Here is a 27,405-nt window from a genome sequence, read left to right on the forward strand (position 1 = left end):
AGGCTTAAAATAGAGGTTAATCCATTTCATTTATTTGTATAGTGCTTTTTACAACACACATTGTTCCAAAAATGAAAAATAAAAGAGATAAAAGAGAAAGAAAAACAAGCAGCCAAAGCCAATAATGGCAAAGTAAAACTTCCTAGAATGTGTAAGTAGATAAGAAACTCTGGGAAAATAATAACAATAATAATATTTATATATACTCATTTTTATTATATAAAACAAGCTTCGCAATATTATAAAGGCCAATAAAAACAGATAAAACACCAGAGCATAGTCCAAGTGATGGAGAATGATTATTTGAAGCACACTCTTGAACACTGATGTATACTAGTGTAGCAGAAGTGTGTGTGTGTGTGTGTGTGTGTGTGTGTGTGTGTGTGAGATCATGAGCTCAACACTAGAGGGCAGGAGAGTCTCACTCATTAATGATGGTTATGCTGCTGATTACTGATGATGATGATGATGATTACCTCACGCTGTAATCAACAAATGTGGGGTCATGTGTTCACTGTGGACATTTTGAGCATCTTGATCCTGTCAGCATCTATAATATGATGAAAAATCACCGTTACATCAGTTCAACAAGCTAATTTAATCCTGGAGCGGAAGGAGGGTCAGCAGGTTTCACTCAGGTCCATGATGACCAAGTATCAACCAATGCTACTTAAAATCAAATTAGAAAGAGCTAGACATAAATATCATAAACACTTTGAAAAATCACTGAAAAGCCAGCAAAAATCACCCCTATTATAGTGAAAATAACTCATAAGGTGCAGTGAAAAATCAACATTAATACCAACAAAAAATTGGTTGAAAAACACCTATAATTCTGGAGAAAATCACCAATGATAACAGCAAAAATTCACATAATTACAGCGAAAATCACCCCTATTTTAGTTAACATTAATACCAACAAAATGCTGGGGAAAATCACCCATAATTCCAGTGAAATACTAACACAGCCATATGGATCAGCTGATCTGAGCTCAGAGATCTGCACTGAGAAGATCCTTAAAGATATATTGTATGATATTGCAATATTCACGCACCATGGCATTTACATGTACTATTATTACCATAGTATCATGTTCAAAAACATGGTAATAGCATGGTACTTCTGATAGTAAGGAGGAGTGCAGTAAGATGCTCTCTCTCTCTCTCTCATTCTCTCTCTCTCTCTCTCATTCTCTCTCTCCTCTCTCTCTCATTCTCTCTCTCTCTTTCTTCTCTCTCACTCTCTCTCTTCTTTCTCCTCTCTCTCTCTCTCTCTTCTCTCTCTCTCTCCCTCTCCTCTTTCTCCTCTCTCTCTCTCTCTCTCCCTCTCCTCTTTCTCCTCTCTCTCTCCTCTCTCTCTCTCTCTTCTCTCTCTCTCTCTCTCTTCTCTCTCTCTCTCTCTCCCCCTCTCTCTCTTTCTCTCCTTCTCTTTTGTAGGCGACCAGCAGATGGTCTGTTCAATGAACATTCACCCATCTGTATTCAAATGAGCTCAGGTTTCATTCAGTGATTGGTTGTCATGGGTCACATGACCTGTTGATATTTAACTAGTGAAGATCAGATGTTTACAAGATATGTATATTGCTGTAATCACTCAAGACAAATACAAGCTAAACAATCTTATCTGCTTTCTAAAGATATTATAACTTCACAACAGCCTCCAAAAATATCTCAAAGCTGCTGCAATTTCTACAGGCTCAGATCTTTTGATTCAACCAATGAGAGGAGTTTGGGGGCGGGACTACGTGTTTGACTGACCAATGAGGGACGGAGTTGAGGAAACCTGTTTGGCTCAGCTTCAGTATAACTTTGCCACACTGAAGAGGAGAAATAAAACACTTTTCCTCAAAAGTTAATTGATCGTCCATCTCCAAAGTGTGTATTAGAGCGGGAATGGTCCAGGGTTTCTCATTAGCACATAAAAACACCGAGAGAGACGTTCGACATCTCCCTCCAGGCCTAATTGGGCTCTCGCTCCCTCACAAATGAGCATAACCTTCACTTCAAGCCTTCACATCCACAGCGTCTTCCTCGGAGTTTCACTGGACCCAGCGGAGCCGCTGATGAGTAAAAGTTACAAGACAAGAGCAACAGATGATTTGCTTTAGATTCAGGACAACAAAGCAGAAGCATTTCAAATCGGTCAGATTTTACAAGGAGATGCACATAAATGGTGTTTATAAGGGGATAATAAAAATATAATAATAATGTAATATAGAGCTAAATAAACTCAATAGGGTGATGTGAAGCACAAAACCTCTTTGGGGTTTATTTTACGATAATGACCAGCTGACTCTCTGTATTCTGAAACTGTGTATTAAAGAAGCCATTCTATTCCTAGTCTTGGTGTTGTTTCAGGCTCTACTAGAACAGGTTTTCCTGCTTGAATGTTGATTATTTTCCTCATATTCTCCATTGTTGCGGCTCCTCTCTTCCCAGTCTGTCAGTAACGCTCTGTTTACTTCCTGTCTCTATGAAGCCCCTCCTTCTGAAAAGCACACTGTGCTCTGATTGGTCGGCTGGAGCAGTGTGTTGTGATTGGTCGAGCGCTTCGAGTGTGTTTGGGAAAGCCCCGCCCCTAATTACCATAACCGCCAGTTTAACACACTACTAACTAACTCAACCAGGCCCCGCCCCTTTATTCTGCGCATGAATTATTATAATGAGGAATATTGTGACGTGTTCGTTCTGGAAGAAACTCAAGATACAATGGAGGCGTTTCAGGAGTTCAGAAACACTGACACTGATATCGAGAAGAACTGGAGCTTCTTCATGATCACACAGAAACATTATCAACTTTAAGAGCTCATCCAAAGATGAAATGCGTTTCCTCCTGCTAACAGCGCTGATTCATGATAGCGATCTGTTGCCCCTCTCATACACACACACACACACACACACACACACACACACACACACACACACACACACACACGTCTTCAGTCTGTTTACACGGGCTCCTCTTTCATTAGCATCCATCTGGACATCTCAAGGGTTTAAACGTCTCTAAGTTTTGTTTGTCGTTCTAGTATCCACTCAGGACACATTAACAAATACTTGAACAAACACACACAATAAAAAAGTGTTTTGCACAGACAAACATTTACTCCAGGCACATCAAGCATCAATTTACAGAGTTTCAATAACGCAAGACTTAATAGACTTAAAAGACTTAAAATATCAAACTTTACATATTTAGTATTTAAACTGCATATGGCCTAAATAACCTTCAAAAGTACTCAGAAACGATGGTTTATTGTATTATGGCTTAGTGCAAATATCAAATATTAAATTCATTTAATTAGATTACATAATAATTAATAAGCTTTAAAGCCCCCTGTGGTTTTCCACCAAAATAAAAGCTTGATTTTGCAATTTTACTTTTTTACTGTAATATAATTGTATTAATAATATAATTTTTTTCTTACATATTACATTACATTTTACATTGAAATATTACAATACCAATATTCCTTATTCTGTAACTTAATTTTATTTATTAATAATAATAACAACATTTTATAGTGATACTGATATATGATCACAACATTGTGAGATAAATTGTACAGTAAACATCGAGCTTTAAAGAAACAGGAACAGGAACAGGAAGTGCCACAGGAAGTGAACAGCACTAATGCTGTGCGACTGAACCGCCTGAAGATAATCGTGTCCAATTACAGATGTCTGATGCCTGGTGGAGGAAACTGACGGCTGCAGATCTAAACTCGCTTCTGAACATCAGCGCTACGCTAACGAGGTCTTTCTACACATGTTGAGTAAGATAAATCACTGCAACATCAGCAGAAAACTGTGTATCCGCATCTCTGAAATCCTGTGATGTGAGGCGATAGTCAGTCGTTTTGGCAGCATCACATGTCCTGATGCAATCCCAGAATGCATTGCAACAAACTCTGTGAACACAAGAAACCATTTAAGATTGAGAATTGAGCGAAATGTCAATTTTAATGCAGTGTCCTCATGTGACCGTGACGGATCTGCGGTGTGTTAATGTCACGTGACACTAACACACGTTCATGTAAATATCAGGCGGCAGATGTTGAGTTTATAATATTCAGGACTTTTACATGCAAATACTCGGTGGGTTTCTGGGAGATTTACATAAAGTAAATGCAAATATCAGGTGAATCTCTGCTATGTGTGTGTGTGTGTGTGTGTGTGTGTGTGTGTGTAGAAAAGAGGTGTTACTCTGAAGTGTGAAATAGCAATTCATATCTGCTGTGATTATGAACATGCACACACATCCTTGTTAGTGATGCACCGATATGAAAATTTTGTTCAACAGCGATAATTCTTTATATTTGAAAGCCGATAACCGATATATTGGCTGATAAATCTACATCCAAATTTTTAAATAATTTTTGAGAGCCTGATTACAAAAACAAAAGTCTCACAATTAAAGGCCATCATTCTCATGATAATTGTATGTAGTTATATGACAGAACATGTTGAACTTCACTGTATTTTCCTTTTTTGAAGTGATTCCAATCATATTTCAAGAAACTCAAACCATCATGTTGAACATCTGAAGCGTCTCAGATGAAGGAAATAATCCTTTATTTATCAGCTTTAATATATCAGCCTTATTTTATTATCATTTATATGCTGGCTGATATATCGTGTGACATTTTGTCACAAACACACACACTCTCTCTCTCACACACACACTCACACACACACTAGTTACAGGTCCAACATCTGTCCAGATGAGCACACTAGTGCTGTGTGTAACGCCTGATTGCTTCACTTCAGCTTTTTAACATCCTCAACTTTTCAACGCACATTTTATTCAGGAGAAAAACTCTCCAAATCTCCCAGAAGCCCCAGCTCCTCATCTCCAGTAAAACGGCCCTCGTGAGCCACTGTCACTGAGACGACCCGAGCTACAGCAGCGACCCGCTCTGACGCAGACCCGTCTCTGAACCGACGCTCAGCTCCAATTAGTCCAGAGCTCAAACGAGCGGCTCCTCATTAACTCGCCCGCTGACAGCAGCCGAAGCTCCAGGGGAACGAGAGCCTCATCACGTGTGTCTCGCCGTACGGGCCGGAGGAGCAGACTCGCCATTACCCAGAGATGAGGAGAACCGGGTCTGAGGACAGAGGACTGGTTAAGCTGGTCACAGGAGACTCTCTGACGGCTCACACACACACACACACACACACGCGTGTGGACGAGACAGGAGCAGGAACATGGTGACAGATCGAGATGTTTAGAATACTACTACTCAGATTTCTGTCATGAATACTCTCTGTGTGTGTGTGTGTGTGTGTGTGTGTGTGTGTGTGTGTGTGTGTGTGAGAGATACGTACATGATTTACTACATTTGCAGAAATGTGCAGTACATAGCGGTGCAACCGATCACAAAATTCACAGTTCGGATCTTTTACAGTTTTTGAGCCACGGATTGGATCATTTTTCAGATCAGCAAACAAAAGAAAAGAAACAAAAACTTTGCTTATCATTTATTATCACTTGGAAGTTCTTCGATACTACATCAAACACTACTAGCCTAACTGATAAAGTTCACACATTATTAAAAACAAGTGAACAGTCAGTGATAAAATAAGAGCAAATACACACATTACAAGCAGAGATTAACACTAAATAATCAAAGTTACAAAGTCTAACAGTGGTGTTCAGGTATAGACATTAGTAATCAAATGTAAAATAACACTATTTGTACACTGTAGAAATTAAATTGTTAAAGCTGTATTTTGTTGTTTTATTAACATTTTAGTCCAGTCATTTTAAGCCAAAATGGGGGTCAACCTTGAACAAATTGCAACAGAAGCAAACTCAGCTGATTCTGTATCATCAATATGTCCTGAGTAAGGAAAGAAAGTCCCGGAGAATCCCATTAGGGGAAAGTTTCGAAAAAGACCCAAATATACCCTATTCATACGCCTATTCATTCTCTTTCTCATGTGAATAGGGTATATTTGGGTCTTTTTCGAAACTTTCCCCTAATGGGATTCTCCGGGACTTTCTTTCCTTACTCAGGACATATTGAGGATACAGAATCAGTTGAGTTTGCTTCTGTTGCAATTTGTTTAACCTTTTTTCATAAAATGACGGGACTATAAATGACAGACGACAGCAGGAATATTAGAGGCTACTGTCACTTTAAGACGAATAAACCCGACACACATCCGGTTTCTTTCTCAGCTGTTCACTGACAGGACCGAGAGAACACTCGCAGAGACGGTGTTTAGACATCATTGTGTGTGTGTGTGTCCGTTCAAGTGCAAGAAAATGCAAAAGAGGAATTAATTCAGTGTTCGAGCGCTGTCTGAAACACACACACCTCTCTCCCTTTGCGGTTCGGGTGTGTGTGGCTGTGCGCACAGATTTTACCATTTTATTTTTATTTTTGTAACTATACACAACACATATTGTTGCATTTTTGTGTTGCGATATATTGTGACACAATATACTTTGACACAGGTGTTTTGTTGGGATTATCGGCTCAATATAGCCACGCAAAGCTAGCTATTTAAACATTGATATAATCATAAAATATATAAATATGAGTATTTAATGCATTAAATAAAAATATTAAACATTAAAATTGGTATTATAATTAAACATAATAATATTATATAAAATATTATACAAGTTAGCTTTTTAACTAGGTATTTTAATTTTACACAAAATTGAGAAATACATTAAATAAAATAAATTAATAAAATATATTAAAATATATATTATAAAAAATCTATAATTATATATGATTTAAATCCAAAATTAAATATATATTATAAAAAGCATATAATATTATATATGTATAATATGTGCATTAACTTTCTGCCAAGAAAATTATTACCCAAGCCTTTTTAATTTCATTCTGTGCAGTTTCATATGTCCTTGCTTTAAATTATTACATCATCAGCTCTCTCTATGAATGAAAGCAGCCGAAGCTTCATGCCTGACTGAAGGAACAATAATAATAATAATGTGTTACATTTATAAAGCTTTACATATGAAATCTATTTGAAATTGCCTTTCAAAGTGTCCATACTGGATATTAGTGGCCCCAATCACGATTATGAATTATAAGAGTTAATTTACCCAGCGACTGTGAAGGTCAAAGCCAGCGGAGACTCAAACACACACTTCTTCTTTTCATTCCCCATAACCGATTCCAAATCTCATTTTCCGTCTGTAAGACTGAGATGAGTGTAAATGGAGGGAGTTTGTCCTCTTGACAGGTTTATTATTACGAGGACAGGAGGAAATAAACGCAGGCCTTGAACGAGTCTCATCTCCACACTCGTCAACAGAGAGAAGCTTCTCTTCAGACCGAGAGCTTCACAGAAAACAACATCGAGAGGAGAACGTTTACAGAACGACACGTCTGGCGCTCGCGTGTTAGAGAACGACACGTCTGGCGCTCGCGTGTTAGAGAACGACACGTCTGGCGCTCGCGTGTTAGAGAACGACACGTCTGGCGCTCGCGTGTTAGAGAACGACACGTCTGGCGCTCGCGTGTTAGAGAACGGCACGTCTGGCGCTCGCGTGTTAGAGAACGGCACGTCTGGCGCTCGCGTGTTAGAGAACGGCACGTCTGGCGCTCGCGTGTTAGAGAACGACACGTCTGGCTCTCGCGTGTTAGAGAACGACACGTCTGGCGCTCGCGTGTTAGAGAACGACACGTCTGGCGCTCGCGTGTTAGAGAACGGCACGTCTGGCGCTCGCGTGTTAGAGAACGGCACGTCTGGCGCTCGCGTGTTAGAGAACGACACGTCTGGCGCTCGCGTGTTAGAGAACGACACGTCTGGCGCTCGCGTGTTAGAGAACGACACGTCTGGCGCTCGCGTGTTAGAGAACGACACGTCTGGCGCTCGCGTGTTAGAGAACGACACGTCTGGCGCTCGCGTGTTAGAGAACGACACGTCTGGCGCTCGCGTGTTAGAGAACGACACGTCTGGCGCTCGCGTGTTAGAGAACGACACGTCTGGCGCTCGCGTGTTAGAGAACGACACGTCTGGCGCTCGCGTGTTAGAGAACGACACGTCTGGCGCTCGTGTTAGAGAACGACACGTCTGGCGCTCGCGTGTTAGAGAACGACACGTCTGGCGCTCGCGTGTTAGAGAACGACACGTCTAGCGCTCGCGTGTTAGAGAACGACACGTCTGGCTCTCGCGTGTTAGAGAACGACACGTCTGGCGCTCGCGTGTTAGAGAACGACACGTCTGGCGCTCGCGTGTTAGAGAACGACACGTCTGGCGCTCGCGTGTTAGAGAACGACACGAACGACACGTCTAGCGCTCGCGTGTTAGAGAACGACACGTCTGGCGCTCGCGTGTTAGAGAACGACACGTCTGGCGCTCGCGTGTTAGAGAACGACACGTCTGGCGCTCGCGTGTTAGAGAACGACACGTCTGGCGCTCGCGTGTTAGAGAACGACACGTCTGGCGCTCGCGTGTTAGAGAACGACACGAACGACACGTCTAGCGCTCGCGTGTTAGAGAACGACACGTCTGGCGCTCGCGTGTTAGAGAACGACACGTCTAGCGCTCGCGTGTTAGAGAACGACACGTCTAGCGCTCGCGTGTTAGAGAACGACACGTCTGGCGCTCGCGTGTTAGAGAACGACACGTCTGGCGCTCGCGTGTTAGAGAACGACACGTCTAGCGCTCGCGTGTTAGAGAACGACACGAACGACACGTCTAGCGCTCGCGTGTTAGAGAACGACACGTCTGGCGCTCGCGTGTTAGAGAACGACACGTCTGGCGCTCGCGTGTTAGAGAACGACACGTCTGGCGCTCGCGTGTTAGAGAACGACACGTCTGGCGCTCGCGTGTTAGAGAACGACACGTCTGGCGCTCGCGTGTTAGAGAACGACACGTCTGGCGCTCGCGTGTTAGAGAACTGAAAAATGAAAAATCACAATATAATAATCAAATTTTATTAACAGTTACATAACAAAACATTAAATATTTTTAACAATAAATATAAATAATAATACCAAATAATATTATTCTTCAAGTTTTATGTTAAATAAAATAAGTTTTTTAAAAGTTGTGCAAAAAAAATCCACAATTTTGGAGATTTTTGCAGAACAAATGTTACATATTGCAACTTTGGTGTCCTCTCGTACAGGGCTGTCACTTTTGTGAAAAATAAATCCTGTTCGATTTTTGAGACATAGGCTAAGTGTTCATTGAATCGTTAGTAAATTGCCTATATTTGGCGTTGATCCGTTTTCAACGCCAAATATAGGCAAATCCACGGACAACTAAACAGGCATTAGGACGACCGTAAAGAGGGCACACAAGTCAGCAATGTGGACTGCCATAACATCAATGAAAAGCATTACTGAAGCATTTCAGTAGCATTTCTGCTACATATTATGCACTATATTATGCAGAAATAGGCTATGTGTGTGTGTGTGTGTGTGTGTGTGTGTGTGTGTCAGAACCTGCAGTTGCTGTGTGACGCGCGTTCGCTGCGAGCGTATACTGTAGTGACGAGCTGGAAGCGCTCCGAGAGAAGGCCGTTAAAATCGATTCCCTATTTTCGTTTTCGAAACTTGTGTTGGTTGGTCCGATCGATTGTGCAATAAGTGACAGCCCTTTGACATGCTTAATCTTTGATAGGCAGACGCGTGATAACAGCTCGACCGTGAGTGAAACCTAAGCGCTTGCGCACGGATGGGAGGGGCGGGTGACATTCATTTACGGTTAAACGTTTTCGGCTGTTTTTTTTTTATTTCGGCCCGAAACCGATAATGCCATTTCGGCCGAAAATTTTCAGCGGCCGAAATTTCGGTGCACCCCTAGTAATCATGTTGCTTGTCCTCTGTGGGCATTTGTTAAATTTTCACTAGTTTTTGGTGTTGCTGGAAAACACTTGCAGAACACCGTCTGTAAAACAGCAGACGAGATACATTTATAATATCAGCCACATATTCATTATTAGCCATAATTGTGTTTTTCTTCCATGCATGCTCATTAAAACTCATTTTTAAACGGGAAGACACTCATTAACACCTAGAGATCAGATCTGTGGAGAACGAGTCTGTGTTTGTGTTAACATGAGGTGTGTGTGTGTGTGTGAGAGAGAGAGAGTGAGTGTGTTTGTGTGAGTGCGTGTGTGTGCTTGTGAGTGTGTGTGTGTGTGTGCGCGCGTGTATGCATGCGTGTGTGTGTGTGAGCATGCATGTGTGTGAGTGTGTGTGTGTGTGTGTGTGTGTGTGTGTGAGCATGCATGTGTGTGAGTGTGTGTGTATGCGTGTGTGTGTGTGTGTGTGTGTGTGTGTGTGTATGTGTATGTGTATGTGCATGCATGTGTGTGTTTGTGTGTGTGCGTGAGTGAGTGTGTGTGTGTGTGCATGCATGTGTGTGTGTGCGTGTGTGTGTGTGTGTGTATGTGTATGTGCATGCATGTGTGTGTTTGTGTGTGTGCGTGTGTGTGTGTGTGTGTATGTGTATGTGCATGCATGTGTGTGTGCGTGTGTGTGTGTGGTGACACTCCCCATGATCTGTGTCACTGTTTATTCTGTTCGCTTGGCAGCCGTATCTGAGCAACAGAAGTCACTGCAGGGCAAAACAGAGATACATGAGCGAGAGACCAACACACACACACACACACACACACACACACACAATATCTATCTATCTCTATCTGTCTATAACCCTTAATATCCAGATCAAACGTCCCGCTGAACGACACTCTGAACAAGAGTGGTCGAGTCAAAGAAACGGCTTTTGCTTCATATAATGCCGCTAGAAGCTCGTTAGGGATGAGGGATATTGGCTCATTAAGCCTAATGAGGTGCAAGTGCACTGCAGTTTTAATGAAGCCCTGGGTGGGGTCATAACCTGTTCATTTCCAGGGCTTATCCATGAACAAAGGCCTCGTGAGTATAACGGATCAATCCACTGAACAATAAACAAGCAACAACATAAACTATGACCTTAGAGTCTCCTGTAATACAGTGCAAATTAAGAAGAGCATAATGAGGAGGTCTTTGTTCTGAGCCTCTATTAGTGTTCTTGGAATCTGACCTTTTGATATGAGGTGGGAATACTAAAATTACACACAAATGCTAAATAAACAAGACAGGTCATGACTCGCCTTTAATTGTTCATGCCAATTGCCATTTTTTTCCTCAATATAAGTCGCATTTTTTGAGCATTTGTTTTTCATCAGAAACATGCTGTGACTTCTGTTCCAAAGCAAATTACATAATTCAATTACCGCCAAGCACATTTGGATTCATGCTGAATATGAGAGGTAATCAAACCCAGGTTTTCATGTATAGCGCATTTCCAACACGCCGGTAGTTTTAGTTTCCCTTCAAATACATGCCTTGCATAATATATGCAAGACACAGGCTTAATTTACACATTCTGCATTCAAAATTATTGTCTTTAACTGTAACATTTAAAGTCCCCCTGTAGTCAATAATTGCATCCCTTAAAACTCATCTTTGATCACCAAAATGACAAAAAAAAAAAAAAAAAATCTTTATGCTTTTAAAAATATCTTGAATGTAACTCGACACCCTCGCCTCATTTAGTATGCGCGGTTCTATGAATATGCAAATGAGCCCCACCTCCACTCACTCACTCAGCTCAGAGATCCACTGGTTGACGATCACACGTTGATCTGATTGGTTACAAGGTAGTTTGTGACGTCAGAAACACCAGCGATTTCAAAGCGTGTTTTTGAGACTGTCTTTGGTTCACTGCAGTTTTAAGGAGGAAATACTCAGCAATGGAGTTGACTTATGAATTTACACATGGATTGTCTTAAAGCGTATTAAAAACACCACATAGACACATAAACATGGATTTGCACCACATATTAATTTTATCTCAATGTCAAGTAAGTGACATTATCCTACCTACAAAAGAACCATCAAAAAAACCTTAGAAGTTGTTTGTTCCCTCATTACCATTGGTCCCTCGTTCCCCCGCTCCGGCAGACGGATGCAGAACAGCTCAGGATCAATAAAAGAGTTTTCTAGCAGATGAGTGATTGAGGACAGTTATTAGGCCCATCAGACGCCGCAGCCGGTAGATCAGCACTCGTACTGGTCATTAAAGAGCTTGTTCGTTCTAGCGAGTGTAAATCTCGCCCGGCGTGACGCCTGACCGCGAGTGCCGTGATTTATAAGGGAAGCTGTAAAACACAGGCCGCGTGTCAACAGGTGAGGAGAAAACCTCGAGACACGAGCCTCAGCGGTGGACTAATGTGAACAGCATGTTGATGATGTCTAAGCCGGAGGAGGGGAATGATCCTGATTGAGTGATCAAACTTCAGGACTGCGATTTGACAAATCACACAGAAAATGACTTTCCAGTGAAAGCCACGCTGGCGCCAGTAAAGTGCTGAATTAAATTATGCCACTAAGCTATAGAAAGACAGTCCAAAGTCAAGACAAAATATACATAAATATTATATCTATATAAATCATTTTGTTATATGTTAGTTATTTAATTTAATAAATATATATATATAAACATAAAAACATCAAAAAATTAGAGCACAGATTAAAACAATCTAATTTCGCCCTATTCTGGATCATAAACATGAACGGTTTAAAAAATGTGCAGATTATATTTGATTAGAATTAGTTGGCATTGATTATGGTTGAAGTTGGAAGTTAGCAGAACTTAAAGTCTCCCTGTAGTCAATCATTTTATCCCTTAAAACTCATCTTTAATCACCAAAATGACAAAAAAAATCCTTTGGAAAAAAATGTCTTCATGTCTTAAAATATCTTGAATGTAACTCGACACCCTCGCCTCGTTTAGTATGTGTGGTTCTATGAATATGCAAATGAGCCCCGCCTCCACTCACTCACTCAGCTCAGAGATCCACTGGTTGACGATCACACGTTGATCTGATTGGTTACAAGGTAGTTTGTGACGTCAGAAACACCAGCGATTTCAAAGCGTGTTTTTGAGACTGTCTTTGGTTCACTGCAGTTTTAAGGAGGAAATACTCAGCAATGGAGTCGACTTATGAATTTACACATGGTTTGTCTTAAAGCATATTAAAAACACCACATAGAAACAACATTAAACGCTTGATTTTCACCTCAGGGGCAGTTGGCGCATGGATTAGCCGAGCTGAAATGCATCATGGGGCATCAGTCACTCACCCTTCACTCGTTTACCACCTCTCTCTCTCTCTCTCTCTCTCTCTCTCTCTCTCGCTGCACTGAGATGAACAGAGTCACCTTCAGATGTGGAGCGCACAGGAGTCTGTCTGCTCAGCGTATGGCTAGTGGTGCGTTTACATAAAGGGTCGAACCGGCAAAGGTAAACTGACCCTGTTTAGACCATCTATCGTCTTCATGCGCGCGACTGCTAATGCAGCGTTCACTGGCACGGTTTAAAGTTTGGGGTCAGTATGTTTTTATTTTATTTTAAATACATTTATATTTGTATCCAGTAATGATGCATTAAATTGATCAAAAGTGACAGTAAAGGCATTTATAATGTTACAAAAGGTTCTATTTCAAATAAATTAGGGATTCACAATATATGGGCCACCATATCGGTATCGGCCGATACATGTTCATTTTAATGTAAGAAAATTTGGCTGATATATTAAAGCCGATAAATAAAGGATTATTTCCTTCAGCTGAGACACTTCAGATGTTCAACATGATGGGTTTGAATTGCTTAAATATGATTGGAATCACTTCTAAAAAAGGAAAATACAGTAGTTAAGTCTGTCAAATTATGAGAACATTATAATTGTGTGTTTTGCACGTGGGTTTTAATGGTGAGACTTTTGTTTCTGTAATCAGGCTCTCAAAAATTATATACAAATTTGGATTTAGATTTATCAGCCAATATATCGGTTATCGGCTTTCAAATATAAAGAATTATCGGTTATCGGCCAAAATGTTCATAAATGCTCTTCTTTCTATTCATTAAAGAATCCTGAAAAATACAGTCTATCACAATTTCCACAAAAACAGAAACTGTTTTCAAGATTACTAATAATCATAAATGTTTCTTGATCATCAAATCATCATATGATAATGATTTCTGAAGGATCATGTGACACTGAAGACTGGAGTAATGATGCTGAAAATTCAGCTTTGATCACAGGAATAAATTACACTTTACTATATATTCACATAGAAAACATCTATTTTAATATTTCACATTTTTACTGGTCAAATAAATGCAGCATTAGTGAGCAGAAGAGACTAATGTGATATTATGCATTTCAGCATCTAAAAAATCTGCCTCAAAATAATTTCACAACCACCCAGAACACCTTAGCAATGTCCTAGCAGTTTTGCTCCAGTAATTTGAGCGCAAGGACTGATTTGTCCTCTTTATTATAAGCATCTGCACCGGTCGGTGGTCTAAGCACACACACACACACACCGGCACGGGTGTGTTTTAGGGCTGTCGTGAGCCTCAGTCGAGCTCCTGCTGATCAACAATAACATGTTAATGACTGTTTGCTCTACGGCTGGATGGGAACAGAGGCTGCTAACCTCCTGCCTGTTGCAATTACGTCCAAAATACATCAAAACGAGTGATTCGAATGATAAACGCCTCACACACGCTGGGGAAAAAACTAACATTTATAGTCAAATATGCTATTTATCATCACTGAGTCAACTTAAACACATTATTTTATACCAACACAGACATAGCTCTTTAAGGTTAGCATTTTTACTTTGCAGGAGGGCGAAAACATGATGTGCATTTCCTCATGATTATTATAATTTGCAGAATGAAGAATAAAATCAATATACTGGAAACAGAAGAATGAAGATCTCCTTCAGGACTGAGCGAGTCCGCATCAACATTACGATGGGGAAAGTCATGAATGTCCTCGTGAACCACGACTACTTAAAAAAAGCTGCGCAATTACACTGACGCCGCTATTTTCCTGCTCAATCTGATTCATCTATTAGATTAGAAAGAGCTTTAGGAAGAAAGTCAACTTCCACAGGTTTTTGCACCCGTACTTGAGAGCCACTTCTCAGATAATGAGTATTTATCCAACATTAGGATCATTATGTTTCTTTTTATTGGCCTTCAGATGATACCAGACAAAAATATTTACATTTAGCTAGAGGAGAAAACTATTTTTGGAAAAACAAACTATTAAAAACTTTATAATGGTCATATATCTCGGCCCAGCCAGTGAAGCCCTGACGTCTGAGCCAATTAAAGCGGTTCCCTAATTGATCAGCCATTTCTTTTAGACGAATCGAGTTGCCAAGGAGTAAATTAATCAGCTTGATAATGATAGAGTAAGACTGTGGATGTAATTACAGTTCAGCTGAAAGTCAACATGACATTGCATTTCACATTCCTAATGAAAATTATACACGTATTTCCAAGTACAACGGTAAATAAATGTGGTAAATTAACTGGGTTGTGATTTATGTACATACACACATTAAAGTTTGGCGTCCAAAATATATTTTTATAAAGAAATTAATACTTTTATACAGCAAGGATGCATTAAAAAGTTCAAAAGTTACAGTAAAGACATTTATAGTGTTACAAAAGAATAAATACTGTTATTTTGAACTTTCTATTCATCAAAAAATCCTAAAAAATAAAATGTATCATGGCTTCCACAAAAATATGAACTGTTTTCAACATTGATAATAATCATAACTGTTTCTTGAGCATCAAATCATCATATTAGAGTAATTTGTGAAGGATCATGTGACACTGAAGACTGGAGTAATGATGCTGAAAATTCAGCTTTGATCACAGGAATAAATTACACTTTACTACATAGAAAACATCTGATTTACATTAGAATAATATTTCACATTTTTACTGTATTTTTAATCGAATAAATGCAGCTTTGGTGAGCAGAAGAGACTCTTTCAATGACAAAAAATCTTACCGACCCCAAACGTTTGAACGGTAGTGTGTTTATGTGTTGTGAACCGTACACAAATAAATGAAAAAGTATGAAGCCACTTTTTTTTTTTCATCAAGTAAATGTTCAATTATGTTCCTTGACTTAAAGAGTGATGTGTATAAATAAAAAGCTTTAGTCTAGTTTGTTTCCGTCCCCACAAAAAACTCTTGACATTTCACATCAGTTTAGTCATAAACTGCCCAGTGTTCCCAAAACATCTTTTCCCTGTGACCTTCCCAGCACTTCAGACTCCTCTCCCTCCGTTTCATCTTGGGTGGCGAACAGTTTTGTGAAAAGAGATGAAAGATCGTGTGTTTACTGATTCAGTCGAGAGCGATCGCGTCTCCAGATCTTCTGCTGTGGAGATGATTAAAGATCTAAACGCTTTGTGCCGTTCTCAGTTTGTCTGACTCTCCTGTGATTTTATATGAATGCAACAAGACCTGTTTCACTCTGGTGCTTCAACACACACAATACAGCAGAGCACAATGAATCGACAGCACTACGGCAAAATGAGTTGTGTTTTACCACAGTGTTTTCCACCTGAATAGAATCTAATGAAAAAATGACTGGGTGAAGAAAAAGTCAAACAAAGGCTATAAACAGACAACACAACTACTTGTAGTCTACTTCGTATGGAAGCTTGTTTATGCCACAGAATAAAAAATGAAAAAGGTAATTGTGACTTTTTATCTCACAATTCTGACTTCTTTTCTCAGAATTGCGATAAAAGTTAGAATTGCGAGTTATAAAGTCAGAATTGCGAGTAATAAAGTAAGAATTGCGAGTTATAAAGTCAGAATTGTGAGATATAAAGTCAGAATTGTGAGTTAAAGTCAGAATTGCAAGATATAAAGTCAGAATTGGGAGATATGAAATCAGAATTGCGAGATATAAAGTCAGAATTGTGAGTTAAAGTCAGAATTGCAAGATATAAAGTCAGAATTGCGAGATATAAAGTCAGAATTGCAAGATATAAAGTCAGAATTGCGAGATATAAAGTCAGAATTGCGAGATATAAAGTCAGAATTGTGAGATATAAAGTCAGAATAGCAAGATATAAAGTCAGAATTGCGAGATATAGTCAGAATTGCGAGATATAAAGTCAGAATTGTGAGTTAAAGTCAGAATTGTGAGTTAAAGTCAGAATTGCGAGATATAAAGTCAGAATTGCGAGATATAAAGTCAGAATTGCGAGATATAAAATCAGAATTGCGAGATATAAAGTCAGAATTGTGAGTTAAAGTCAGAATTGCGAGTTATAAAGTCAGAATTGTGAGTTAAAGTCAGAATTGCGTGATATAAAGTCAGAATTGCGAGATATAAAGTCAGTATTGCGAGATTTAAAGTCAGAATTGTGAGTTACAGTCAGAATTGAGTTAAAGTTAGAATTGCGAGATATAAAGTCAGAATTGTGAGTTAAAGTCAGAATTGCGAGACATAAAGTCCGAATTGTGAGTTAAAGTCAGAATTGCGAGATATAAAGTCAGAATTGTGAGTTAAAGTCAGAATTGCGAGACATAAAGTCAGAATTGTGAGTTAAAGTCAGAATTGCAAGATATAAAGTCAGAATTGTGAGTTAAAGTCAGAATTGCGAGACATAAAGTCAGAATTGCAAGATATAAAGTCAGAATTGCGAGACATAAAGTCAGAATTGCAAGATATAAAGTCAGAATTGTGAGTTAAAGTCAGAATTGTGAGTTAAAGTTAGAATTGCAAGATATAAAGTCAGAATTGTGAGTTAAAGCGAGTTAAAAAGTCAGAATCGCGAGATATAAAGTCAGAATTGCGAGATATAAAGTCAGAATTGTGAGTTAAAGTCAGAATTGCAAGATATAAAGTCAGAATTGCGAGATATAAAGTCAGAATTGTGAGTTAAAGTCAGAATTGTGAGTTAAAGTCAGAATTGCGAGATATAAAGTCAGAATTGCAAGATATAAAGTCAGAATTGCAAGATATAAAGTCAGAATTGTGAGTTAAAGTCAGAATTGTGAGTTAAAGTTAGAATTGCAAGATATAAAGTCAGAATTGTGAGTTAAAGCGAGTTAAAAAGTCAGAATCGCGAGATATAAAGTCAGAATTGCGAGATATAAAGTCAGAATTGCGAGATATAAAGTCAGAATTGTGAGTTAAAGTCAGAATTGTGAGTTAAAGTCAGAATTGCGAGATATAAAGTCAGAATTGCAAGATATAAAGTCAGAATTGTGAGTTAAAGTCAGAATTGCAAGATATAAAGTCAGAATTGCATGATATAAAGTCAGAATTGCGAGATATAAAGTCAAAATTGCGAGATATAAAGTCAGAATTGTGAGTTAAAGTCAGAATTGTGAGTTAAAGTTAGAATTGCGAGATATAAAGTCAGAATTGTGAGATATAAAGTCAGAATTGCGAGATATAAAATCAGAATTGCGAGATATAAAGTCAGAATTGCGAGATATAAAATCAGAATTGTGAGATATAAAGTCAGAATTGTGAGTTAAAGTCAGAATTGTGAGATATAAAGTCAGAATTGTGAGTTAAAGTCAGAATTGCGAGATATAAAGTCAGAATTGTGAGTTAAAGTCAGAATTGCGAGATATGAAGTCAGAATTGCGACTAAAGGAGGGCAATATTTCTTGCAAACCTCTCAATGTTCCTATCACCTTTTTAATAAGGGTAAATACATCTTTGTCACCGGCAAACCCATCCCCAGCTTTATATTCTGGTGTGCTTCCCGTGGTGTGTGATTGTGGAGAGCTGAGCTGGTGAGGCTGTTTGAAGGTGAGACTCAGTCATCCAGAAAGCGCAATTAAATCGCAGCGACTCGTCCTGAATGGATGGGCGTCCCTGGAGGAGCTGATAAAGGCCTCTGGGGGGGAAGCTTATGTACTTTCTCTCGGCTCGCAACAACTCGACTGCTTATGTGAAGGGTCACATGGCTAGTCATGTGATAGTCATCATCGGTAGAGCGCTGAACACTGATGGGATTTACTGAGTGTCTGAGTTTCTGTTAAACACCCTCTAGTTCACATATATCAGTGCAGAAGAGAGATATTAAAACAATAACATCTCTATGAACACGGACGGTACGTCAATGCTGTTTCTGGAGGAAAGTAATATGCAGAATGTATGATCTGCACTGAATGCTCAAATATGCAACGGAGCACATTAAAAGGAATACTGTATTCCACAATACCAATCATTTCTATTCTTGTTAATGAACTCAAAGTGATTGTTTTGTTATGAGTAAGAAAATGCTTATTTAAGTTACATTACATAAACATGCTTTTCTTTTAGTCAGCATTCTAGAGTTCTAATGTGTTCCAGGAATATGCATTTCATATGTGTTTGTATTTAGGTCATGGTCACTTTAAGATCGCGCTGTGCTAACTGTCCTATTACGCGATCCGTAGTTGGGAAGTAAATACTCACGCACTTCATGCGCGTTTCAGCGGTTTGCTCGAGTTGGTTATTTTCATGGCGCTTCATTCGCATCTGTCTACTTCTCATGTCTGACATAGCATCGTCGGTATGTATACTTTGTTTTGTGAGATTATTCTGGAAGTATTATTCGTTATTTTTGTCAATAATTGTAAGTTTGTAGAGTGTAATCTGCCGATGGTTTTGAACTCACTTCGGCTATGCATATGCTAGCTCTCTCGTGTTCATTTGTTACGAGCTGCTCGGTAAAAGTGCTATAATTACCAGAATGTAGTTCACATGTATTTCTTTATTAGTGTTAAAATGAGTACAAACAAAATGCAACAGTAATTGTGCAAATTAGCCTTTATTCATGTGTAATTTGTCATTGCTCTTTTGTGTGTTGCAGTTTCACTATTTTCCTTAACTCCAATAAACCTGTGGAACTAAGAATTAATCTTCAGAGTCTTGGTGTGGGGAAAAAGTTTAGCTGGCCGTCAGGGTATTAAGTTAACATATCGAGGACGGCACAGTGAAACGACGCCTATCAAGCAATTGAGATAAAGCAGAGCAAGTTGCAAACTAGCCGACATGTCGTCGTCACACGCATCCAGTGGACGATCAACGGACCATACTCTACAGTCAAGTGCTACTGGAGCAGCGCGCGCCACAGAGCTACAGGCTACAGAGGAGAGTTTGCATGAAAATACAGCAGCACAGGAGAACCCATACAGTGCATCGTTAAGGACACGCTCGCAAGTATGTTGTTCAGTGAGATCCAGTTCATCGTCAGCGGGGTCTGCAGCAGTCAGAGCAAGAGCGAGAGCCGAAGCAGCAAAGGCACGCCTATGCTATGCTGAAGAGGAAGCTAATCTGAGGCTACAACAAGCTAAGTTGGAAGTGTCTATAGAAATGCTAAAGCATAAAAAAGAGGCTGCAGCAGCCATTGCCGAAGCAGAGGCACTTGAAGCTGCTGCTGATGTAAAGAGCGAGAAACATAGTTGTGACCTGAACAAAGACTCTGTTCCTTTAGAAGCCTCTCAACGCACAAGGCAGTATGTGCTTGATCAACTAAAAGAAAGGCATTCAGATCTTAAGTCATGTGATAACGGTGACACACAAGCAAAGACAGCGCCGGTCCTTAACCACAACGTGTCACCTCCACTACTTAAACCTGAAGCCAGTCCCTTCTATCCGCATCAGAACAATACTGCTCCACATCGTCTCATCTCACAGCAGCCTTACATCAGCACATATGAGGGCAGCCACGAGCCATTCAACAGGACGCCTGGAGATGTTCGTCTACCTCACATCAAGTCCAGCAGTGAGCATGCTTCTCTTTTACACCACTTCAGAGCACAAAATCACCACACCCAGCCTCCTCCCGCACACCATGCCATACCGCCAGACTACAATGATGGCAGCTCATACATAAAGGAGGGCGGCTCACACATAAATGACTTTGTCAGGTATCTAGCCCGCCGTGAGCTTGTGGCTACAGGCTTGCTTCAATTCAATGACAAACCCCAAAACTACAGAGCATGGAAGCGTTCCTTTTTGACTGCCATCAGAGGCCTTATCCTGGAACCGAGTGAGGAGATGGATCTTCTGCTAAAGTGGCTCGGGAAGGAGTCAGCAGAGCATATTGAGCAGATAAGAGCAATACACATCAAACGGCCAGAAGCAGGACTGGCCATGGCATGGGAAAGGCTCGAGCAAACATATGGCTCAGCTGAAGCAATAGAAAATGCTCTGTTCAAACGCATTGACAGCTTTCCGAAAATAGTAAATCGAGATGGACCTAAGCTGACAAAGCTGGGTGATATGCTAATGGAACTGCAGGCCGCTAAGGCTGAAGGAGACTTACCAGGCCTGGCTTTCCTGGACACGTCGAGAGGCGTCAACCCAATTGTACAGAAACTCCCGCCTCGTCTCCAGGACAAGTGGGTGATAGCTGGTGCAGCCTACAAGCGTCAAAACCATGTGAGCTATCCTCCCTTTGGCTTCTTTGTTGATTTTGTCAGCGAGCAGGCTCGCATCGCAAATGACCCAAGCTTCAGCCTCATCAGCAACACAGACATGGCCCCCAGGACAGAGAAGACAGCGTGGAAGCCCAACAGACAGCGGGAAGTCTCCGTCCACAAGACAGAGGTGTCACCCAGAGCCACATCTGACACGGGTGAGCCTCCAACAAAATCCGACGAAGGCGACAAACTGTGTCTGTTGCATAAAAAGCCACACCCTCTCCGTAAGTGCCGGGCATTTAGAGAGAAGCCCATTGACGAGCGCAAAACACTCCTCAAAGAGAACAATGTGTGCTTTAAATGTCTTTCTTCCTCGTCTCACATAGCTAAGAACTGCAAAGTCAATGTCCAGTGTTTTGAATGTAAGAGCGACAGGCACAACACAGCGCTTCACCCTGGACCTGCACCCTGGCAGCAGAAGGCTGGCCCTACTGCTGAGCACGGCGGGGAGGAGGATGAAGCTTCACCGCAGTCTCAGGTCACCAACAAATGCACGAAAGTCTGCGGAGGGGAACTCACAGACCGCTCCTGCTCGAAAATATGCCTCGTCAAAGTGTTCCCAGTCGGCCACAGAGAAAAAGCCGTGAAACTGTATGCGATCATGGACGAGCAGAGCAACAGGTCACTGGTGCGCTCACAGTTCTTCGACATGTTCAACGACCAAAGTCCAAGCGCTCCTTACACACTGAGAACATGTGCCGGAGTGAAGCCATCAGCAGGCAGAAGGGCCAGTGGCTATGAAGTGGAGTCTCTGGATGGAGCTGTTCGCATCCCGTTGCCAAGCCTCATAGAATGCAATGACATACCGAACAACAGAGAGGAGATTCCAACCCCCGAAGTAGCTCTTCATCATGCTCATCTAAGGTCAGTGGCACACCTCATCCCAAACATTGACTCGCAAGCCCCCATTATGCTTCTCTTAGGACGAGATATTATCAGAGTGCATAAAGTCCGCAAACAGGTGAATGGCCCTCACAACCTGCCTTACGCACAGAAGTTAGACCTGGGGTGGGTCATTGTTGGAAATGTGTGCCTAGGTAATGTTCACAGGCCACTGACAATTAGCACGTTCCACACGAACACCACAGAGCTGCAACGGCCCACTCTCTTTGACGCGTGCCCCAACGTGTTCCATGTGAAGGAGAGGTTCAGTGACACCCAGGCCACCAGTGAGCCTCCAGCGTATCCTGAGGATCAGCCTATCTGTGAAACCGACCACCTTGGATGCACAGTGTTCAGGAGGACCAGGGATGACAACCAGGTGGCTCCCTCCATTCAAGATACAACGTTCATGGAGATAATGGATGAAGGACTACAAAAAGACTCAAATAATAGTTGGGTGGCGCCATTACCCTTCAAGAGCCCACGTCCACGGCTCCCAGACAACAGGCCACAGGCGCTGAGGCGTCTCATGTCTCTCAAGCGTAACTTTGAGAAAAAGCCTGAGATGAGAGACCACTTTCTCGCCTTCATGGGCAACATGTTTCGGAACGGTCATGCAGAGTTAGCCCCCCCTCTCAGTCCGGATGAAGAAAGGTGGTACTTACCAACGTTCGGGGTGTATCATCCAAAAAAACCTAAGAAAATCCGTGTGGTATTCGATTCCAGTGCCCAATACAACGGCGTGTCACTCAACAACGTGCTGTTAACGGGTCCTGACCTGAATAACACACTACTGGGAGTGCTGATTCGGTTCAGAAGAGAGGCCATCGCCGTCACAGCCGACATAGAACAGATGTTCTATTGCTTCCGGGTAAGAGAGAAAGACCGTGACTTCTTACGCTTTCTCTGGTTCCAGGACAATGACCTCTCCAAAGCCATCGTGGATTACAGGATGAACGTCCACGTCTTCGGAAACAGCCCTTCACCTGCAGTGGCTATTCACGGTCTACACAAGTCTGTTCAAGGCAACGAGTTCCACGTCGACCCAGATGTGCAGCACTTTGTGTTGCATGACTTCTATGTCGATGATGGGTTGAAGTCCCTGCCTACAGTTCAAGCTGCTATCAGCCTGTTAAAAAGGACACAGGATGTGCTCTCCAAGTCGAATCTGAGACTTCACAAGATTGCAGCGAACAACAAAGAAGTCATGGACGCCTTTCCATCCAGTGACCACGCGAGTGACCTCAAAGACCTTGACCTCGACACAGACGTGCTGCCGTTGCAGCGCAGCCTCGGACTTGACTGGAATCTCAAGACAGACTGTTTCCTTTTTAACGTCTCCAGTGAGACCAAGCCCTACACCCGGCGGGGTGTTTTATCCACAATCAATAGCCTATACGACCCACTTGGATTCGTTGCGCCCGTCACAATCCAAGGCAAGGCTATCCTGCGAGAGCTCACGGTGGAGAACGGTGACTGGGACGCGCCCTTACCTCCAGCCATGGAAAATGCCTGGACGTCATGGAGAGCCTCTTTGTCCGAGCTCGCTAAGCTTTTCATCCCAAGGCGCTACACAGAAACCTCACCGTCAGCAGCGGTAAGAAGAGAACTGTGTGTGTTCTGTGATGCGTCAGTCAAAGCTATTGGTGCTGTGTGCTACCTGAAAGTGACAGACAGTAATGGCAACAACCAGATTGGATTTGTAATGGGCAAAGCCAAGCTGGCCCCCTGCCCTGAACACACAGTGCCAAGACTCGAACTCTGCGCAGCAGTGCTTGCTGTTGAGTTAGCAGACCTGGTCTCAGCAGAACTAGACCTACAGCTTGATGCCATAACCTACTACTCAGACAGTAAAGTAGTCTTGGGCTATATTTGCAATGAGACCAGGCGCTTTTATGTCTATGTCAGCAACCGGGTGTTACGCATCCGAAGATCCTGCCGACCAGACCAGTGGCGCTACGTGCCAACAGACATGAACCCTGCAGATCACGCAACGCGTTCCGTCCCTGCTGGCCAACTGAAACACACCAACTGGCTGAGTGGGCCTGAATTTCTCTCCAAGCCAGAGCCCAGCATTTCTGCAAGCACTTATGACCTTGTTGACCCAAGCACAGACCCAGACATCCGCCCTCTGGTGTCCGCCTTAAGCACTACAGCCTCAAACAAGCAACTGGATTCACAACGCTTTGCTAAGTTCTCTACCTGGAAGTCATTAACTCGTGCAGTCACTCGCCTCGTTCACATAGCCTGTCATTTCAAGGCAGCTCACAGAGAGAACAGAGCATGCAAGGGCTGGCATTACTGCAAAGCTGAATTCTCAGTTGAGGAATCAGAGAAAGCGTCAGCTGTAATTATCCAAGCACTTCAACAGGAAGTCTACAGCCAAGAGATGAAGTGCATTCTAAAACAGGAAAGGATGCCGAAAACAAGCCCTCTCAGAAATCTGGACTTGTTCATTGACACACACGGCCTTCTCAGAGTTGGAGGCCGTCTTCATCATTCAAGTCTCGATCAGAGTGAAAAGACTCCCCTAATTATTCCTGGCCAGCATCACATCGCCACTTTGCTCATCAGACACCACCACGAGCAAATTCATCATCAAGGGCGTCACTTTACTGAGGGGGCGGTCCGTTCAGCTGGCTTTTGGATAGTCGGAGGGAAGAAAAGAGTAAGCAGCATCATCCACCAATGCGTAACATGCAGAAGGCTCAGAGCTCCACTCAGCACCCAGAAAATGGCTAACCTGCCAGCCGATCGTCTCTCAACAGATCCTCCGTTCTCCAGCGTAGGTCTTGATGTGTTCGGCCCATGGAACGTCTCCTCACGCAAGACCAGAGGCGGCTTCGCTCAAAGTAAAAGGTGGGCAGTGATCTTTACGTGCATGAGCATAAGAGCTGTGCACATTGAAGTCATAGAATCCCTCGACACCTCTAGCTTCATCAATGCGCTACGGCGCTTCCTTTCAATACGTGGACCGGTCAAATACATTCGTTCCGACCGTGGCACAAACTTCATTGGTGCCTGTAAGGAACTGAAGATAGCCTCAAACATTGACAGCACTGCTGTAAAGACTTACCTCTCAGACAAGGGTTGCATCTGGTCCTTTAATCCCCCACATGCATCCCATTGGGGTGGATCATGGGAGAGAATGATAGGGCTGGCTAGGAGGATTCTGGACGCAATGTTCCTCCAGCTGAAAGACAAGCTCACCCACGAAGTGCTGGTGACTTTCATGGCAGAAGTTGCAGCGATCATCAACGCCAGGCCACTTGTTCCAGTGACTATGGACCCTGATGACTCGTTCATACTTACACCAGCTGCTCTTCTCACACAAAAGACGAACGTTGTGCCTGCTCCTGCTGGTGAGTTTGGAGTTGCAGACCTCTACAAGTCCCAGTGGCGGCAGGTTCAGCACCTGTCCAACACCTTCTGGGACCGCTGGAGGAAACAATTCCTCCCAACACTGCAGGCCCGCAAAAAATGGCAGTCCACTCAGCCAAACATTCAGTCTGGAAGCGTTGTTCTCCTTAAGAACATCCAAGCACCTAGGAATGAATGGCCTCTTGGACTGATTACAAAGGCCTTCCCTAGCAAAGATGGGAAAGTGCGCCAGGTTGAGGTGAAGATCATCAAACCAGGCGGGACTAGCCTCTTTCTCAGGCCAGTCAATGAAATAGTTCTCCTTCTACCTCCAGAGGCACAGTAAATGGACTGTTTAGGGAATGGACTGTTTAAAAAAAAAAAAAAGGACTGTGCATGGACTGTGGGGTGACGTGTATCCACGTCAGGCGGGGAGTGTTTTGTTATGAGTAAGAAAATGCTTATTTAAGTTACATTACATAAACATGCTTTTCTTTTAGTCAGCATTCTAGAGTTCTAATGTGTTCCAGGAATATGCATTTCATATGTGTTTGTATTTAGGTCATGGTCACTTTAAGATCGCGCTGTGCTAACTGTCCTATTACGCGATCCGTAGTTGGGAAGTAAATACTCACGCACTTCATGCGCGTTTCAGCGGTTTGCTCGAGTTGGTTATTTTCATGGCGCTTCATTCGCATCTGTCTACTTCTCATGTCTGACATAGCATCGTCGGTATGTATACTTTGTTTTGTGAGATTATTCTGGAAGTATTATTCGTTATTTTTGTCAATAATTGTAAGTTTGTAGAGTGTAATCTGCCGATGGTTTTGAACTCACTTCGGCTATGCATATGCTAGCTCTCTCGTGTTCATTTGTTACGAGCTGCTCGGTAAAAGTGCTATAATTACCAGAATGTAGTTCACATGTATTTCTTTATTAGTGTTAAAATGAGTACAAACAAAATGCAACAGTAATTGTGCAAATTAGCCTTTATTCATGTGTAATTTGTCATTGCTCTTTTGTGTGTTGCAGTTTCACTATTTTCCTTAACTCCAATAAACCTGTGGAACTAAGAATTAATCTTCAGAGTCTTGGTGTGGGGAAAAAGTTTAGCTGGCCGTCAGGGTATTAAGTTAACATATCGAGGACGGCACAGTGATATATATATATACTGTATATATACACATACACACACACACAATTTAAAAATTTACATTTATCAAATCATTTTATCATTTTATTCCAACCTAAATAGCCAAATTATTGTTAATTTAATTATTGATAATTAAAATAATTTATTTTTTTAATAATAATTTTTAATATATATTTTTTAAAAGATTTGTAGTATCTTATACTAACATTAGAGCATGCTGGGAGATTTGTAGTGTCTTATATTAACATTAGAACATGCTGGGAGATTTGTAGTGTCTTATACTAATATTAGAGCATGCTGGGAGATTTGTAGTGTCTGCTCTTGAGCATTGCAGGCTTTTGTTTAAAGAGGTTCCCTATGAAAGCACATTATAAATGTGGTCAGCGCTCTGCACTAATGATTTCACTGTGTTTGATGAGTCCCAGAGGACGGGAAGGTCTCAGTAAGAGACCACACAGGTGGCCTGAGTGTGTGTGTGTGTGTGTGTGTTTATTCTCCAGGGTCAACAGAGGCTTCCTCTATGGATGGAAAACAATAATTTATAGTGCAACTAACCAGCCTTAATGGGGTAACAGAAGAGAGAGAGAGAGAGAGAGAGAGAGAGAGAGAGAGAGAGAGAGAGTTTCTTCAGTGGTTTTGAAAGATACCGCTTGTCACACTTTATTTTACAGTGTCCTTGTTATATATGTCACATGTAC

The 27,405-nt window shown here is 41.7% G+C and overlaps 2 protein-coding genes across 3 annotated transcripts in view; one reads left to right on the forward strand and one right to left on the reverse strand.

Annotated features, from left to right (window-relative positions):
- Positions 1-27,405, reverse strand: part of kcnh2b (potassium voltage-gated channel, subfamily H (eag-related), member 2b) — a 194,459-nt gene that overhangs the window by 88,577 nt on the left and 78,477 nt on the right. The gene's annotated exons all lie outside the window — the stretch shown is intronic.
- On the forward strand, positions 19,150-26,711 carry LOC311075545 (uncharacterized protein). Its single transcript, XM_084103041.1, has 3 exons — positions 19,150-19,397; positions 19,698-26,286; positions 26,587-26,711. Exon 2 carries the CDS (start codon positions 19,880-19,882, stop codon positions 25,898-25,900), a length of 6,021 nt encoding a protein of 2,006 aa, XP_083959167.1. The 5' UTR covers positions 19,150-19,397; positions 19,698-19,879; the 3' UTR covers positions 25,901-26,286; positions 26,587-26,711.

Source organism: Abramis brama (genome assembly GCF_963993115.1).
Source record: "Abramis brama genome assembly, chromosome: 24".
NCBI lineage: Eukaryota > Metazoa > Chordata > Actinopteri > Cypriniformes > Leuciscidae > Abramis > Abramis brama.

Bases quoted from the DNA above. Each gene is read 5' to 3' on its own strand.
- LOC311075545 (XM_084103041.1), top strand. From the start codon at position 19,880: ATGTCGTCGTCACACGCATCCAGTGGACGATCAACGGACCATACTCTA.